The 18,385-nt window shown below is 49.4% G+C and overlaps 1 protein-coding gene across 2 annotated transcripts in view; it reads left to right on the forward strand.

Moving 5' to 3' along the window:
* The window catches only part of exoc4 (exocyst complex component 4), a 323,186-nt gene that overhangs the window by 102,693 nt on the left and 202,108 nt on the right, over positions 1–18,385 (forward strand). For both annotated transcript variants that reach the window (XM_065021455.1, XM_065021456.1), the window contains exon 10: positions 4,720–4,816. In XM_065021455.1, coding sequence (XP_064877527.1) covers positions 4,720–4,816 — 97 coding nt within the window. The remainder of the gene's footprint in view (positions 1–4,719; positions 4,817–18,385) is intronic.

An 18,385-nucleotide genomic window follows, 5' to 3' on the forward strand; every position in this document is an offset into this window, starting at 1 on the left:
ACACCATCAATGCAGGGTTATACAGGTAAAGCTGACTGGGGACTGGCTTTCACACCATCAATGCAGGTAAAGCTGACTGGAGACTGGCTTTCACACCATCAATGCAGGTAAAGCTGACTGGAGACTGGCTTTCACACCATCAATGCAGGTAAAGCTGACTAGAGACTGGCTTTCACACCATCAATGCAGGTAAAGCTGACTAGAGACTGGCTTTCACACCATCAATGCAGGTAAAGCTGACTGGAGACTGGCTTTCACACCATCAATGCAGGTTTATACAGGTAAAGCTGACTAGACGGGCTTTCACACCATCAATGCAGGTAAAGCTGACTAGAGACTGGCTTTCACACCATCAATGCAGGTAAAGCTGACTGGAGACTAGCTTTCACACCATCAATGCAGGTTTATACAGGTAAAGCTGACTAGAGACGGGCTTTCACACCATCAATGCAGGTAAAGCTGACTGGAGACTGGCTTTCACACCATCAATGCAGGGTTATACAGGTAAAGCTGACTAGAGACGGGCTTTCACACCATCAATGTAGGTAAAGCTGACTGGAGACTGGCTTTCACACCATTAATGCACGTTTATACAGGTAAAGCTGACTGGAGACTGGCTTTCACACCATCAATGTAGGTAAAGCTGACTGGAGACTGGGTTTCACACCATCAATGCAGGTTTATACAGGTAAAGCTGACTGGAGACTGGCTTTAACACCATCAATACAGGTAAAGCTGACTGGAGACTGGCTTTAACAACATCAATACAGGTAAAGCTGACTGGAGACTGGCTTCAACACCATCAATGCAGGTAAAGCTGACTAGAGACGGGCTTTCACACCATCAATGCAGGTAAAGCTGACTGGAGACTGGCTTCAACACCATCAATGCAGGTAAAGCTGACTGGAGACTGGCTTCAACACCATCAATGCAGGTTTATACAGGTAAAGCTGACTGGAGACTGGCTTTCACACCATCAATGCAGGTAAAGTTGACTGGAGACTGGCTTCAACACCATCAATGCAGGTTTATACAGGTAAAGCTGACTGGAGACTGGCTTCAACACCATCAATGCAGGTAAAGCTGACTGGAGACTGGCTTTCACACCATCAATACAGGTAAAGCTGACTGGAGACTGGCTTTCACACCATCAATGCAGGGTTAAAGCTGACTGGGGACTGGCTTTCACACCATCAATGCAGGTAAAGCTGACTGGAGACTGGCTTTCACACCATCAATGCAGGTAAAGCTGACTGGAGACTGGCTTTCACACCATCAATGCAGGTAAAGCTGACTAGAGACGGGCTTTCACACCATCAATGCAGGTAAAGCTGACTGGAGACTGGCTTTCACACCATCAATGCAGGTAAAGCTGACTGGAGACTGGCTTTCACACCATCAATGCAGGGTTATACAGGTAAAGCTGACTAGAGACGGGCTTTCACACCATCAATGTAGGTAAAGCTGACTGGAGACTGGCTTTCACACCATCAATGCAGGTTTATACAGGTAAAGCTGACTGGAGACTGGCTTTCACACCATCAATGTAGGTAAAGCTGACTGGAGACTGGGTTTCACACCATCAATGCAGGTTTATACAGGTAAAGCTGACTGGAGACTGGCTTTAACACCATCAATACAGGTAAAGCTGACTGGAGACTGGCTTTAACACCATCAATACAGGTAAAGCTGACTGGAGACTGGCTTTAACACCATCAATGCAGGTAAAGCTGACTGGAGACTGGCTTCAACACCATCAATGCAGGTAAAGCTGACTGGAGACTGGCTTTCACACCATCAATGCAGGTAAAGCTGACTGGAGACTGGCTTCAACACCATCAATGCAGGTAAAGCTGACTGGAGACTGGCTTCAACACCATCAATGCAGGTTTATACAGGTAAAGCTGACTGGAGACTGGCTTCAACACCATCAATGCAGGTAAAGCTGACTGGAGACTGGCTTTCACACCATCAATGCAGGTTTATACAGGTAAAGCTGACTGGAGACTGGCTTCAACACCATCAATGCAGGTTTATACAGGTAAAGCTGACTGGAGACTGGCTTTCACACCATCAATGCAGGTTTATACAGGTAAAGCTGACTGGAGACTGACTGGCTTTCACACCATCAATGCAGGGTTATACAGGTAAAGCTGACTAGAGACGGGCTTTCACACCATCAATGTAGGTAAAGCTGACTGGAGACTGGCTTTCACACCATCAATGCAGGTAAAGCTGACTGGAGACTGGCTTTCACACCATCAATGCAGGTAAAGCTGACTGGAGACTGGCTTTCACACCATCAATGCATGTTTATACAGGTAAAGCTGACTGGAGACTGGCTTTAACACCATCAATACAGGTAAAGCTGACTGGAGACTGGCTTTAACACCATCAATGCAGGTAAAGCTGACTAGAGACGGGCTTTCACACCATCAATGTAGGTAAAGCTGACTGGAGACTGGCTTTCACACCATCAATCAATGCAGGTAAAGCTGACTGGAGACTGGCTTTAACACCATCAATACAGGTAAAGCTGACTGGAGACTGGCTTTAACACCATCAATGCAGGTAAAGCTGACTGGAGACTGGCTTCAACACCATCAATGCAGGTAAAGCTGACTGGAGACTGGCTTTCACACCATCAATGCAGGTTTATACAGGTAAAGCTGACTGGAGACTGGCTTTCACACCATCAATGCAGGTTTATACAGGTAAAGCTGACTGGAGACTGGCTTCAACACCATCAATGCAGGGTTATACAGGTAAAGCTGACTGGGGACTGGCTTTCACACCATCAATGCAGGGTTATACAGGTAAAGGTGACTGGAGACTGGCTTTCACACCATCAATGCAGGTAAAGCTGACTGGAGACTGGCTTCAACACCATCAATGCAGGTAAAGCTGACTGGAGACTGGCTTTCACACCATCAATGCAGGTAAAGCTGACTGGAGACTGGCTTTCACACCATCAATGCAGGTAAAGCTGACTGGAGACTGGCTTCAACACCATCAATGTAGGTAAAGCTGACTGGAGACGGGCTTCAACACCATCAATGCAGGTAAAGCTGACTGGAGACTGGCTTCAACACCATCAATGCAGGTAAAGCTGACTGGAGACTGGCTTTCACACCATCAATGCAGGTAAAGCTGACTGGAGACTGGCTTTCAACACCATCAATGCAGGTAAAGCTGACTGGAGACTGGCTTTCACACCATCAATGCAGGTAAAGCTGACTGGAGACTGGCTTTCACACCATCAATGCAGGTAAAGCTGACTGGAGACTGGCTTCAACACCATCAATGCAGGTAAAGCTGACTGGAGACTGGCTTCAACACCATCAATGCAGGTAAAGCTGACTGGAGACTGGCTTCAACACCATCAGTTGGCGTTATTTGTCTCTTGTAATATAGACTCAGAGGTCTAGTTTAGATTGAAATACCAATTGAAACTGATATCACCCTCCATTGTAAGACAAAGACACACACACACACAAGCACGCATGCAAAACGCACACACACACACTTCAACAAACTCCCAGACCCCATATCCGTGATTATATCAGCCCAATGTATCTCTGGCATATGCAGCACCACACCACACCAAGTACAGTGTTTATGTTAAAGCACATCCCAGTTAGAAGCAATGGGAGGAACTGTTCAGAATGCTAGCCAATAGAATCCACTATTAACCAGTGTCCTCTAGACTCCAAGCCACTGATAAAACACTGTCAATCCAAAGCCGAAAGACAACTGACAACCCTCTCCAGTGGTTAAAAAGTGATGCGTGAAATGTTAATGAATAACAGTGTCTCTGTGCACTGTGGGGGAGGGGGGAGCAATGCCACTGTCGATTCTCACCTCTCCGTTATTTATATTCATTGATCCACCTACATGGGACATCGTTCGCCGGCTTCGTTTTTTTATCGACAACAGTCCGCAATTCCTTCTATGTCAATTATATTGATTACTTCAGGTTGACTGGACGTAATGAGGAACAGTGGTGCACTTGATGCTTGATCAGCCCCTTTCACCCCCCCCCCCCCTTCTCGCCTACCCCCCCTTGTCTACTCTCTCTCGTCCTCTCTCTCTCTCGCCTACCCCCTCTCGCCTACCCCCCTTCTCTACCCCCTCTCTCTCTCGCCTACCCCCTGCCTACCCCCCTCGCCTACTCTCTCTCGCCTACCCCCCTCGCCTACCCTCTCTCGTCTACTCTCTCTCGCCCACCCTCTCTTGCCTACCCCCCCTCGCCTACCCTCTCTCGCCCACCCTCTCACGCCACCCCCAGGTCTGAGTGAGTTATACACCAATGATTTTCTGATTAACCCTGTTAGCCGAGGGGTTCACCCACGCACTAGTGCAGGGGCATGGATGTGGGAGTCAGTGGAAGGGTCCAGTGAGTGTCTGAGTCCGGCTGTGCTGACTGCTGATAGGATGATGTTTTCATAATGGAAGATGATGGCTTTATTCTTTGCCTGATAAACCCAATCGGGACCTGTAGAAACATTGTATTTTGGCAACATGTGGCGGCCATTTTTAATAGATTTTAACTGGGTCCAATATACTCTCAATGGGGATGTTTTGGGTGAATCTGACGATTGATCACATCTGTGTTGACCTTGATGGAGGACTGTTTACTCACCACATTAAAGGACTGTGTTACTCCTTCTGTCTGTCTCTTTGTCTCAGTCTTTCTCTGTTTCCCTCCTCTCATTCCAGGTGGTGCAGATGATAACCTGATCGAAGGAGGAGAGATGAAGTTTGTCTGTAAACCTGGAGCCAGGAACATCACAGTGATCTTCCAGCCTCTCCTCAGGTAGGACTTACTAACCACACACACACACACACACACACACACACAGATTCAATAATATGTGGCCATGGTCAATATGCACTAGAGGGGAGACAAAGGCCTTCCATCATACCAGTCACAGAGAACAAGACAGATCATCCCTCAGACAACAACTACTTCCCTATGCTGTTCATTCACGTTCATTCATTATGACCTCATTTTCCCTAAAAGCCTTTAGTTTAGTCCAATCCACATTACATTTTCCTTTTCAATGTCTTATGAGATCATTGGTCTGGTCCATTATGTATAGTCAATGTGAGAGGACATCCATGATCCAAACCATAGGCAGCACTCAGACTGGAGCATGACTCTAAACCAGTAGAATGTCTACAATTAGATTATATCCATTACGTCCTTTTAGTAATCCTCCCATTGATTATACTCTACCGCTTTCATAGCTGGACAGTCCATCCTCCCCCAAACCCCCACAATAAGGCAGATGATGGCCTACATTTTGAGTGTGCTTCCTGTCTGATGTTTACGGTTTTTAATATGGTCCTTATTTATGCTTATATTCCAGAATGTAATCTACCGCAGTGATTAGTATTGCCTACAGTGACTGTGTACTGTACTGTATATAACACAGTGTCCAAAAAGACTGGTGGAAATCCAATTTTCAAACAGCCTAATTAGATTGACCTTCCTTGCAGTGATGAATCACCAGGGCTCCCATTAAACTGTAATATTTCCCCTTACTTAGACTTGGAGCCAGTTGGTGCTGTACTGTAGGGCAACTGTGTGTGTGCCCCATTGTTGAACGCAAATGTCCTTTCCTCGTACTGAAGTGAACTATACCCTATCTCATTGAGACAGACGGCCCGGGTAGGGGCTGGATAGGGTCTGTGGTAGGGTCTGTGGAAGGTCTGGGTAGGGTCTGGGGAAGGTCTGGGTAGGGGCTGGATAGGGTCTGTGGTAGGGTCTGTGGAAGGTCTGGGTAGGGGCTGGATAGGGTCTGTGGTAGGGTCTGTGGAAGGTCTGGGTAGGGTCTGTGGAAGGTCTGGGTAGGGGCTGTGGAAGGTCTGGGTAGGGGCTGTGGAAGGTCTGTGGAAGGTCTGGGTAGGGTCTGTGGAAGGTCTGGGTAGGGTCTGTGGAAGGTCTTCCTTAGGGTCTGTGGAAGTACTGGGTGAAGGGTCTGTGGAAGGTCTGGGTAGGGGCTGTGGAAGGTCTGGGTAGGGGCTGTGGAAGGGCTGGGTAGGGGCTGTGGAAGGTAAGGGTAGGGGCTGTGGAAGGTAGGGGCTGTGGAAGGTCTGGGTAGGGTCTGTGGAAGGTCTGGGTAGTGTCTGTGGAAGGTCTGGGTCGGGTCTGTGGAAGGTCTGGGTAGGGTCTGTGGAAGGTCTGGGTAGGGTCTGTGGAAGGTCTTCCTTAGGGTCTGTGGAAGGTCTGGGTAGGGTCTGTGGAAGGTCTGGGTAGGGTCTGTGGAAGGTCTGGGTAGGGTCTGTGGAAGGTCTGGGTAGGGGCTGTGGAAGGTCTGGGTAGGGTCTGGGTAGGGTCTGTGGAAGGTCTGGGTAGGGTCTGGATAGGGTCTGTGGAAGGTCTGGGTAGGGGCTGTGGAAAGTCTGGGTAGGGGCTGTGGAAGGTCTGTGGAAGGTCTGGGTAGGGTCTGTGGAAGGTCTGGGTAGGGTCTGTGGAAGGTCTGGGTAGGGTCTGTGGAAGGTCTGGGTAGGTCTGTGGAAGGTCTGGGTAGGGTCTGTGGAAGGTCTGGGTAGGGGCTGTGGAAGGTCTGGGTAGGGTCTGTGGAAGGTCTGGGTAGGGGCTGTGGAAGGTCTGGGTAGGGTCTGGGAAGGTCTGGGTAGGGTCTGTGGAAGGTCTGGGTAGGGTCTGTGGAAGGTCTGGGTAGGGTCTGTGGAAGGTCTGGGTAGGGTCTGTGGAAGGTCTGGGTAGGGTCTGTGGAAGGTCTGGGTAGGGTCTGTGGAAGGTCTGGGTAGGGTCTGTGGAAGGTCTGGGTAGGGTCTGTGGAAGGTCTGGGTAGGGGCTGTGGAAGGTCTGGGTAGGGTCTGGGTAGGGTCTGTGGAAGGTCTGGGTAGGGTCTGGATAGGGTCTGTGGAAGGTCTGGGTAGGGGCTGTGGAAAGTCTGGGTAGGGGCTGTGGAAGGTCTGTGGAAGGTCTGGGTAGGGTCTGTGGAAGGTCTGGGTAGGGTCTGTGGAAGGTCTGGGTAGGGTCTGTGGAAGGTCTGGGTAGGGTCTGTGGAAGGTCTGGGTAGGGTCTGTGGAAGGTCTGGGTAGGGGCTGTGGAAGGTCTGGGTAGGGTCTGTGGAAGGTCTGGGTAGGGGCTGTGGAAGGTCTGTGGAAGGTCTGGGGGTCTGTGGAAGGTCTGGGTAGGGTCTGTGGAAGGTCTGGGTCTGGATAGGGTCTGTGGTAGGGTCTGTGGAAGGTCTGGGTAGGGGCTGTGGAAAGTCTGGGTAGGGGCTGTGGAAGGTCTGTCTGGAAGGTCTGGGGTCTGGGTAGGGTCTGTGGAAGGTCTGGGTAGGGGCTGTGGAAGGTCTGGGTAGGGGCTGTGGAAGGTCTGGGTAGGGGCTGTGGAAGGTCTGGGTAGGGGCTGTGGAAGGTCTGGGTAGGGGCTGTGGAAGGTTTGGGTAGGGGCTGTGGAAGGTTTGGGTAGGGGCTGTGGAAGGTCTGGGTCTGTGGTAGGGGGGCTGTGGAAGGTCTGGGTAGGGGCTGGGTCTGGGTAGGGGCTGTGGAAGGTCTGGGTAGGGGCTGTGGAAGGTCTGGGTAGTCTGGGTAAGGGTCTGTGGAAGGTCTGGGTAGGGGCTGGGGTCTGGGTAGGGTCTGTGGAAGGTCTGGAAGGTAGGGTAGGGTCTGTGGAAGGTCTGGGTAGGGGCTGTGGAAGGTCTGGGTAGGGTCTGTGGAAGGTCTGGGTAGGGGCTGTGGAAGGTCTGGGTAGGGTCTGTGGAAGTACTGGGTGAAGGGTCTGTGGAAGGTCTGGGTAGGGGCTGTGGAAGGTCTGGGTAGGGTCTGTGGAAGGTCTGGGTAGGGGCTGTGGAAGGTAAGGGTAGGGGCTGTGGAAGGTCTGGGTAGGGGCTGTGGAAGGTCTGGGTAGGGGCTGTGGAAGGTAAGGGTAGGGGCTGTGGAAGGTCTGGGTAGGGGCTGTGGAAGGTCTGGGTAGGGGCTGTGGAAGGTAAGGGTAGGGGCTGTGGAAGGTCTGGGTAGGGGCTTTGGAAGGTCTGGGTAGGGGCTGTGGAAGGTCTGGGTAGAGATACTTAACAGTGAGTGGCTGCTGCCGTTCCCTTGTTGTCAGTAATGGTTCAAATCAATCCCATTAAATCATCTCTCTCTCTCTCCCCCTCTCTCTATCTCTCTCCCTCTCCCTGTGTGCGAGTGCACTTGTGTGTGTGCCCCTCTGAGCTGGCAGTGCCAACAGAGCTGTGTCACTACTCACTGGCAGATGGCTTTCTAATGTCTGTGTAGAGACCCAGCCCTGGCACCTTTGATAGAAGCCACTTTAATACCCACTGATACAGCTTATGGCTGTTTTTAATAGCAACTCCCATAACAGGTAATTGAGTAATACTGCATAGGAAATCAATGGAGTGGGAGGGGGGATTGTGTGTGTGGAATACAGGTCTTCACGGAACCACCTACAGTTGAAGTCGGGAGTTTACATACACTGGAGTCATTAAAACTCGTTTTTCAACCACTCAACACATTTCTTGTTTACAAACTGTAGTTTTGGCAAGTTGGTTAAGACCTCTACTTTGTGCATGACAAACGTAATTGGTAATGTTATCAAATACTAAGTATTGAGTCTATGTAAACTTCTGACCCGCTGGGAATGTGATGAAAGAAATAAAAGCTGAAATGAATAATTCTCTCTACTATTATTCTGACATTTCACATTCTTAAATTAAAGTGGTGATCCTAACTGACCTAAGACAAGGACTTTTTACTAGGTTTAAATGTCATAAATTGTGAAAAACTGAGTTAAAATGTATTTGGCTAAGGTGTATGTAAACTTCCGACTTCAACTGTGCAGTCGTGGCCAAAAGTTTTGAGAATGACACAAATATTAATTTTAACAAAGTCTGCTGCCTCAGTTTGTATGGTGGCAATTTACATATACTCCAGAATGTTATAAAGAGTGATCAGATGAATTGCAATTAATTGCAAAGTCCCTCTTTGCCATGCAAATAAACTGAATCCCCCAAAAAACATTTCCACTGCATTTCAGCCCTGCCACAAAAGGACCAGCTGACATCATGTCAGTGATTCTCTCGTTAACACAGGTGTGAGTGTTGACGGGGACAAGACTGGAGATCACTCTGTCATGCTTATTGAGTTCGAATAACAGACTGGAAGCTTCAAAAGGAGGGTGGTGCTTGGAATCATTGTTCTTCATCTGTCAACCATGGTTACCTGCAATAAACACATGCCGTCGTCATTGCTTTGCACAAAAAGGGCTTCACAGGCAAGGATATTGCTGCCAGATATAGCTGCCACCTAAATCAACCATTTATCGGATCATCAAGAACTTCAATGAGAGCGGTTCAATTGTTGTGAAGAAGACTTCAGGGCGCACAAGTAAGTCCAGCAAGCGCCAGGACCGTCTCCTAAAGTTGATTCAGCTGCGGGATCGGGGCACCACCTGTACAGAGCTTGCTCAGGAGTGGCAGCAGGCAGGTGTGAGTGCATCTGCAAGCACAGTGAGGCGAATACTTTTGGAGGATGGCCTGGTGTCAAGAAGGGCAGCAAAGAAGCCACTTCTCTCCAGGAAAAACATCAGGGACAGACTGATATTCTGCATAAGGTACAGGGATTGGATTGCTGAGGACTGGGGTAAAGTAATTTTCTCTGATGGATCCCCTTTCCGGTTGTTCGGGGCATCTGGAAAAAGCTTGTCCGGAGAAGACAAGGTGAGCGCTACCATCAGTCCTGTGTCATGCCAACAGTAAAGCATCCTGAGACCATTCATGTGTGGGGTTGCTTCTCAGCCAAGGGAGTGAGCTCACTCACAATTTTGCCTAAGAACACAGCCATGAATAAAGAATGGTACCAACACATCCTCTGAGAGCAAATTCTCCCAACCATCCAGGAACAGTTTGGTGATGAACAATGCCTTTTCCAGCATGATGGAGAACCTTGCCATAAGGCAAAAGTGATAACTAAGTGGCTCGGGGAACAAAACATTGATATTTTGGGTCCATGGCCAGGAAACTCCCCAGACCTTAATCCTATTGAGAACTTGTGGTCAATCCTCAAGAGGCGGGTGGACAAACAAAAACCCACAAATTCTGACAAACTCCAAGCATTGATTATGCAAGAATGGGCTGCCGTCAGTCAGGATGTGGCCCAGAAGTTAATTGACAGCATGCCAGGGCGGATTGCAGAGGTCTTGAAAAAGAAGGGTCAGCACTGCAAATATTGACTCTTTGCATCAACTTCATGTAATTGTCAATAAAAGCCTTTGACACTTATGAAATGCTTGTAATTATACTTCAGTAGTCCATAGTAACATCTGACAAAAATATCTAAAAACACTGAGGCAGCAGTTTGTCATTATCAAAACTTTTGTCTCCGACTGTATACCCGAGACCCGATACAGGACTCGAGCGGCTCCGGTTCCAGAATGGTAAATCATGTTTTGTCTCTGATATGATTGTCATTTAAAATGACTTGTGTCCTGAAGGACCCGCACAGATCTGAAAGAAACTGCTGCAGGAGAGAGAGAGACATTTGATCATTTATGCTGCTGCTCTATTTTTCACAAGAGTGGAGTGTGGCGCTTTTGTAGCTTGTTGTTGTTGGCCAATCATGAGTCATCGAACCGTCATGAGGCTGGAATTAAAATGACAGAATTAAAAGTTAAAGGGGAATGATAGGTTATCACGACCAAGAGCCAACAGGTAGGCTGCTACTTAATATTCTGCAGGGAGTTGTTGTTTGTAACAGGACTAGAAAGCTCATTCACTGCAGCTTCAGTTAGCCTAGCTAGCTAACGTTATCTAGCTTAACTTGCTTCTCCCGTTTTGATGTAGTCAAGACGGGTACTATGTAATCATATTTGATGATAAATAAGCTAGCTATGGCAGCTATTTGTCCACTATAGCACGAGTCGGCTTGGTTGGTTCTCTCCTCCCCGTGTCACTCACTCACTCACTCACAGTACGGCTCCTCCCCCACCTTCTAGAGCGGCACCTATCTCCCTCTTGCACTTTATCAGCTCCGGTTAATAAAGTAGCTTAAAACGTTTTATTTTCTGCTGCTTCCCTCACTCAGATTGGACCGACTCTAGATCTGACCAGATTTATACGGAATGGGTCTAGTTGTCATCGGGTCCATTCGGAACAGGTGTCTACTTAAAAATCATTAGTTTTTTTGCAAATTGTGTCCGGGTGGGAAAGACACACACACACACACACACAAACACAAAAACAAACAAACAAAAGTTGGACCCGTGTGTGTGTGTTGATCAATACTGTAGCGTAGGTGTAATTTGTGGCTGATAGCAGGGCTGGGCGTTGTAAAAGAGTGACTGGAGAATTGGTTGTGTGGACTGATTGTGCTTTAGTATATGTCCAGGCCTCTGTGACTGTGATATGGATATTGATACTGTTATAGGGTGGTCTAGCCCTTAAGGCTATATGGATCAATACAGTGTATAGCTCTATGCTTTTCTATACCAACAACTTGTATATCACTGCAATACACTAGCTAAATATAATGACTCCTGTTCCTATCTACTGTGTATTGGTGCAGGGGGGAGAGAAAGTGTTTTTCTAAGTATCAATTCTCAGCGGAAGGATCGATGGGGAAGTTTTCTAAAGGGCTGTGTGTTTTCATTTAATGGAGGGTGTTTGGAGCTCCATAGTAAACGGCTGTGTGTGAGCTGCAGAACATCGATCAGGCTGAAAGAGGAGCTAGACTGCAGCAGCAGTCATAGTGTGTGTGTGTGGTTGTTCTGTGCCAACATGCAGGCAATTCTTCCAGACACACACACACACACACACACACACGAGTGCAGCGTGAAGGGTGGTACAGGTAGGGGGTAATTTAGTTTGACTTGTGGGGGTTTCCTGCTGACATTTGAGTGGTATTTAAACCCTGTGCCCTGACCGGCATTGGCATTTTGAAAAGGGACGACTCGGCACCCGCTCCCTAATCTCTCCCTCTCCACCATCCTCTGCCTGTAGATGATGAGCCCTGGCACTGGTGTGTCTGTCTGTGTGTCCTGTGTTTGAGCAGCTGCCCGTCTTCAGTGGATAAGGTTTGGTTGTAGGGCTGCTGTGTAAATGTGAAGATGACAGAGCAGTGTAGAGGAATTATAACAGGCATCATTATCACTGAGGCATCCAAACTGTCTCTCTCCTTTGGCCCACCAACAGTCAGTCTTTCCCCTCTCTCATCTTCTACCCACTTCCCCCCTAGCTGTATCAGTATCAGACCAGTCCCTAGCAGAGCTCTGTGCCGCATCCGTCCCTAACCCACCTCTATGCTGCATCAGACCAGTCCCTAACCCAGCTCTGTGCTGTATCAGTATCAGACCAGTCCCTAACCCACCTCTATGCTGCATCAGACCAGTCCCTAACCCAGCTCTGTGCTGTATCAGTATCAGACCAGTCCCTAGCCCAGCTCTGTGTTGCATCAGTCCCTAACCCACCTCTATGCTGCATCAGTCCAGTCCCTAACCCATCTCTATGCTGCATCAGACCAGTCCCTAACCCACCTCTATGCTGCATCAGTCCCTAGCCCACCTCTGTGCTGCATCAGTCCCTAACCCACCTCTATGCTGCATCAGACCAGTCCCTAACCCAGCTCTGTGCTGTATCAGTATCAGACCAGTCCCTAGCCCAGCTCTGTGTTGCATCAGTCCCTAACCCACCTCTATGCTGCATCAGTCCAGTCCCTAACCCATCTCTATGCTGCATCAGACCAGTCCCTAACCCACCTCTGTGCTGCATCAGTCCCTAACCCACCTCTATGCTGCATCAGACCAGTCCCTAACCCACCTCTATGCTGCATCAGTCCCTAACCCACCTCTATGCTGCATCAGACCAGTCCCTAACCCACCTCTATGCTGCATCAGTCCCTAGCCCAGCTCTATGCTGCATCAGTCCCTAACCCACCTCTATGCTGCATCAGTCCCTAACCCACCTCTATGCTGCATCAGTGTACCGGCTCAACGCAGCATGGTAAGTGTCCAGGGTTGACCCAGTGTACCGGCTGAACGCAGCATGGTAACTGTCCAGGGTTGACCCAGTGTACCGGCTCAACGCAGCATGGTAACTGTCCAGGGTTGACCCAGTGTGCATCAGTCTGAACGCAGCATGGTAAGTGTCCAGGGTTGACCCAGTGTACCGGCTCAACGCAGCATGGTAACTGTCCAGGGTTGACCCAGTGTGCCGGCTCAACCCACCTCTACGCAGCATGGTAACTGTCCAGGGTTGACCCAGTGTACCGGCTCAACGCAGCATGGTAACTGTCCAGGGTTGACCCAGTGTACCGGCTCAACGCAGCATGGTAACTGTCCAGGGTTGACCCAGTGTACCGGCTGAACGCAGCATGGTAAGTGTCCAGGGTTGACCCAGTGTACCGGCTCAACGCAGCATGGTAACTGTCCAGGGTTGACCCAGTGTACCGGCTGAACGCAGCATGGTAACTGTCCAGGGTTGACCCAGTGTACCGGCTGAACGCAGCATGGTAACTGTCCAGGGTTGACCCAGTGTACCGGCTCAACGCAGCATGGTAACTGTCCAGGGTTGACCCAGTGTACCGGCTCAACGCAGCATGGTAACTGTCCAGGGTTGACCCAGTGTACCGGCTCAACGCAGCATGGTCAACCCTGGGTCAACCCTGGACAGTTACCATGCTGCGTTGAGCCGGTACACTGGGTCAACCCTGGACAGTTACCATAACTCCTACTCTGGATCTCTAACCTGATATCGGGTCCAAAAACTCCCAAATGAAAGTCTAAAAGTTTAAAAGAGAAACAAGTTCAGAACTTCTATATTTTTCTTCCAACAATATTTCTCCTTAAGGAATGTTTTGGTGACCTTCGAAATGTCACCGTGACTCTGAAAGAGGGTGACACCAGTGGCCAGGGGGAATTTGCTGTGTACTCTGTACTGTAGGTATTTTTGGATGGGTCATGATAACAAGGTCAGTTACTGTACACTTCAATCAGCTTCACGCCCTAGTCCTTAAGATATGACATGGCCAGCTACCTCACAATGTAACCTCCCAATGAATGGCTGGGCGGTTTGGAATGAGGTCCTCAGGTTGTGACTCTAGGTCCGGGAGGGTTCAAATCTCATATAACCATGTTTGAGAACAAGAGAGGGAGCGTCAGGGGAAAGCCTAGTGGTAGAAGACCTACTAGATAGAACTGTGTCCTCTGTCAGGGGTAACTGGTCAATCAGTCAGTCAGTTAGTTGTTCAGTCACTTACACTGTCACTCACCCTCAGCCCTGGGATAGAGAGCTCTCTGCTGCCACAACGACAACAACAGGTAGAAGAGATGACACAGATGGAAAGGGGAGGATAAAGAGACAAGGAGAGAGACCGTAACAGGGAAGAGGAAGAGACCAGGAGAGAGACCGTAACAGAGGGAGGAAGAGACTAGGAGAGAGACCGTAACAGAGGGAAGAGGAAGAGACTAGGAGAGAGACAGTAACAGAGGGAAGAGGTACAGCAGCTACTTCAGCAAGGAGAATAAGAGAGATGAGCGATTAAGAGAGATCAATTGAGGGAAGAAGATAGAGATGAATTGAGGGAACAAGAGAGAGATACATTGAGGAAAGAAGAGAGAGATTTATTGAGGGAACAAGAGATGATTAGAGAGAGAGAAAAGAGAGAGACGAAGAGAGAGATGAGGTGATAGGGAGACGTCGACAGTGGGATGACACTGAGGTATGACGGTAGGGTTGAAGAGGAGGAGAGGGTTCAGAGGAAGGTCAATGAAAGATGGGGCCAGTGGCCCCCCTACTGATGTGCCTGGAGGTGAACAGGTCTGTGTCATGGTCTCTCTGTCTCATTACCAGCCCCGTTACACACATTCTGTTGGAGGCTAAAATAACTTTCTGAAAAAGTGGAAAAAACTCTTTCAACTCTGGAATTCTGAATGCTCGGCTATGAAAAGCCAACTGACTTTACTGAGGTGCTGACTTCGACAACTACTGTGATTATTATTATTTGACCCTGCTGGTCTTTTATGAACATTTGAACATCTTGGCCATGTTCTGTTATAATCTCCACCAGGCACAGCCAGAAGAGGACTGGCCACCCCACATAGCCTGGTTCCTCTCTAGGTTTCTTCCTAGGTTCCTGCCTTTCTAGGGAGTTTTTCCTAGCCACCGTGCTTCTACACCTGCATTGCTTGCTGTTTGGGGTTTAAGGCTGGGTTTCTGTACAGCACTTTGAGATATCAGCTGATGTAAGAAGGGCTTTATAATTACAGTTGATTGATTGATTAAAGTATCATAACAGTGTGTGCATCCCAAATGGCACACTATGGACCCTGGTCAAAAGTAGTGCACTACATAGGGAACGAGGTGCCATTTGAGACACATCCAGGTCCTGTGAATCCAGAGTCTGACTCTTATGCTACCAGCCTTGTTTTTTGTTTTAGTTCAATTCTTCTCTATCAGTTTGTTTCTGAATCCTGCTCTGCATGTCCAGTCAACGTTGCCACCATACTGTAGAATTCTCCATCTGCCTTGTGTGGAGCACTGCAGCTCCAAAATGATGCTGTTTAAATCTGCCTTGTGTGGAGCACTGCAGCTCCAGAATGATGCTGTTTTAATCTGCCTTGTGTGGAGCACTGCAGCTCCAAAATGATGCTGTTTAAATCTGCCTTGTGTGGAGCACTGCAGCTCCAGAATGATGCTGTTTTAATCTGCCTTGTGTGGAGCACTGCAGCTGTGCTCCAGAATGATGCTGTTTTTAATCTGCCTTGTGTGGAAAATGATGCTGTTTAAATCTGCCTTGTGTGGAGCACTGCAGCTCCAGAATGATGCTGTTTTAATCTGCCTTGTGTAACTGCAGCTCCAGAATGATGCCTTGTGTGGAGCACTGCAGCTCCAAAATGATGCTGTTTTAATCTGCCTTGTGTGGAGCACTGCAGCTCCAGAATGATGCTGTTTTAATCTGCCTTGTGTGGAGCACTGCAGCTCCAAAATGATGCTGTTTAAATCTGCCTTGTGTGGAGCACTGCAGCTCCAGAATGATGATGTTTTAATCTGCCTTGTGTGGAGCACTGCAGCTCCAGAATGATGCTGTTTTAATCTGCCTTGTGTGGAGCACTGCAGCTCCAGAATGATGCTGTTTTAATCTGCCTTGTGTGGAGCACTGCAGCTCCAAAATGATGCTGTTTTAATCTGCCTTGTGTGGAGCACTGCAGCTCCAGAATGATGCTGTTTTAATCTGCCTTGTGGGGAGCACTGCAGCTCCAAAATGATGCTGTTTTAATCTGCCTTGTGTGGAGCACTGCAGCTCCAGAATGATGCTGTTTTAATCTGCCTTGTGTGGAGCACTACAGCTCCAAAATGATGCTGTTTTAATCTAGCCTCGTCATAGTGAACAGACAGAGTGTTTTAACATTCAGCTTTGGTCTTTAACCCAGTAAATCACAGGCAGCACACACCATCATGTACCCAGACACCTCTCCACCACCCAGACACCTCTCCACCACCCAGACACCTCTCTACCACCCAGACACCTCTCCACCACCCAGACACCTCTCCGCCACCCAGACACCTCTCCGCCACCCAGACACCTCTCCGCCACCCAGACACCTCTCCGCCACCCAGACACCTCTCCGCCACCCAGACACCTCTCCGCCACCCAGACACATCTCCGCCACCCAGACACCTCTCCGCCACCCAGACACCTCTCCGCCACCCAGACACCTCTCCGCCACCCAGACACCTCTCTGCCACCCAGACACCTCTCCGCCACCCAGACACCACTCCACCACCCAGACACCACTCTACCACCCAGACACCACTCTACCACCCAGACACCTCTCTACCACCCAGACACCTCTCTGCCACCCAGACACCTCTCCGCCACCCAGACACCACTCTGCCACCCAGACACCTCTCCGCCACCCAGACACCTCTCCGCCACCCAGACACCTCTCCGCCACCCAGACACCTCTCCACCACCCAGACACCTCTCCACCACCCAGACACCACTCTACCACCCAGACACCACTCTACCACCCAGACACCTCTCCACCACCCAGACACCACTCTGCCACCCAGACACCTCTCTGCCACCCAGACACCTCTCCGCCACCCAGACACCTTGTTAGTTTTAGAGGTCAGATGAATCAACGGTGCTCTTTGTCTTTTTCCTTTAGAAGCTGTATGAATTCACCTTGTTTTCATCCATCCCATAATTGTGACAAACCCTGTTGCCCGGCCAACCGACAGTCCTACAGACCCAGTAATCACCTGAACAATAGTCACTTTGGGCTTTGAGGTTCTGTTTTGTTGGAATGCTCGGAAGCTCAGCAGTCAATCTCTGCTGAAGTCTGTTTCTAAAGTCCCTAAGGTTGTACCCTGGTTAGGGTCATGTGGGGAACAGTCGCTTGAGCAGATTAGTGTATGCCATTGTGCCAACAGAACACACATACATAACCACACACACACATGGCCAGGTGACTGGGTCAGGATTACACAGATGTTCACACTGAAACTCTTCTGCCCCGTTCCCCGTCTCTGATTGGGTGTATTTGAATGGGATTTCATTTGGCGTGATGTGTGTTTGATTGGCACTGTGTGATCCGCTTTTTGTGCGTGTGTGTGTGTGTGTGCGTGCGTGTGCGTGTGTGTGTGTGTGTGTGTGTGTGCGTGCGTGTGTGTGTGCGTGTGTGTGTGCGCGTGTGTGTGCGTGTGTGTGCGCGTGTGCGTGTGTGTGCGTGTGTGTGCACGTGTGTGTGTGTCCTCCTTTGTCTGCGGATCCACCAAGATATTTTTTTTTTATCACAGGGAGAATAAGATGCGAATTGAATTAAGCCCAATATCTTCTAAAGCCAACTTGTTGCTATGAGGATACTAAAGAAACCATCAACTAGCTTGTTACTAACATGATTATAGAGCCCCACTAGGAAAGGATGGAAGACACCAATTCACATAGAAGTAGAGAAATCCAATGTTTCACTTTCTTTCTCCTCCCCCTCCCTACCTACATCCCTCCCTCCCTACCTACCTACATCCCTCCCTCCCTACCTACCTACATCCCTCCCTCCCTACCTACCTACATCCCTCCCTACCTACATCCCTCCCTCCCTACCTACCTACATCCCTCCCTCCCTACCTACCTACATCCCTCCCTACCTACCTACCTACATCCCCCTCCCTCCCTACCTACCTACATCCCTCCCTCCCTACATCCCTCCCTCCCTACCTACCTACATCCCTCCCTCCCTACCTCCCTACCTCCCTCCCTCCCTACCTACCTACATCCCCCTCCCTACCTACATCCCTCCCTACCTACCTACCTCCCTACCTCCTACCTACCTACATCCCTCCCTACCTACCTACCTACCTACATCCCTCCCTACCTACATCCCTCCCTCCCTACCTACCTACATCCCTCC

This window comes from Oncorhynchus nerka, linkage group LG8 (genome assembly GCF_034236695.1).
Source record: "Oncorhynchus nerka isolate Pitt River linkage group LG8, Oner_Uvic_2.0, whole genome shotgun sequence".
Taxonomy (NCBI): domain Eukaryota; kingdom Metazoa; phylum Chordata; class Actinopteri; order Salmoniformes; family Salmonidae; genus Oncorhynchus; species Oncorhynchus nerka.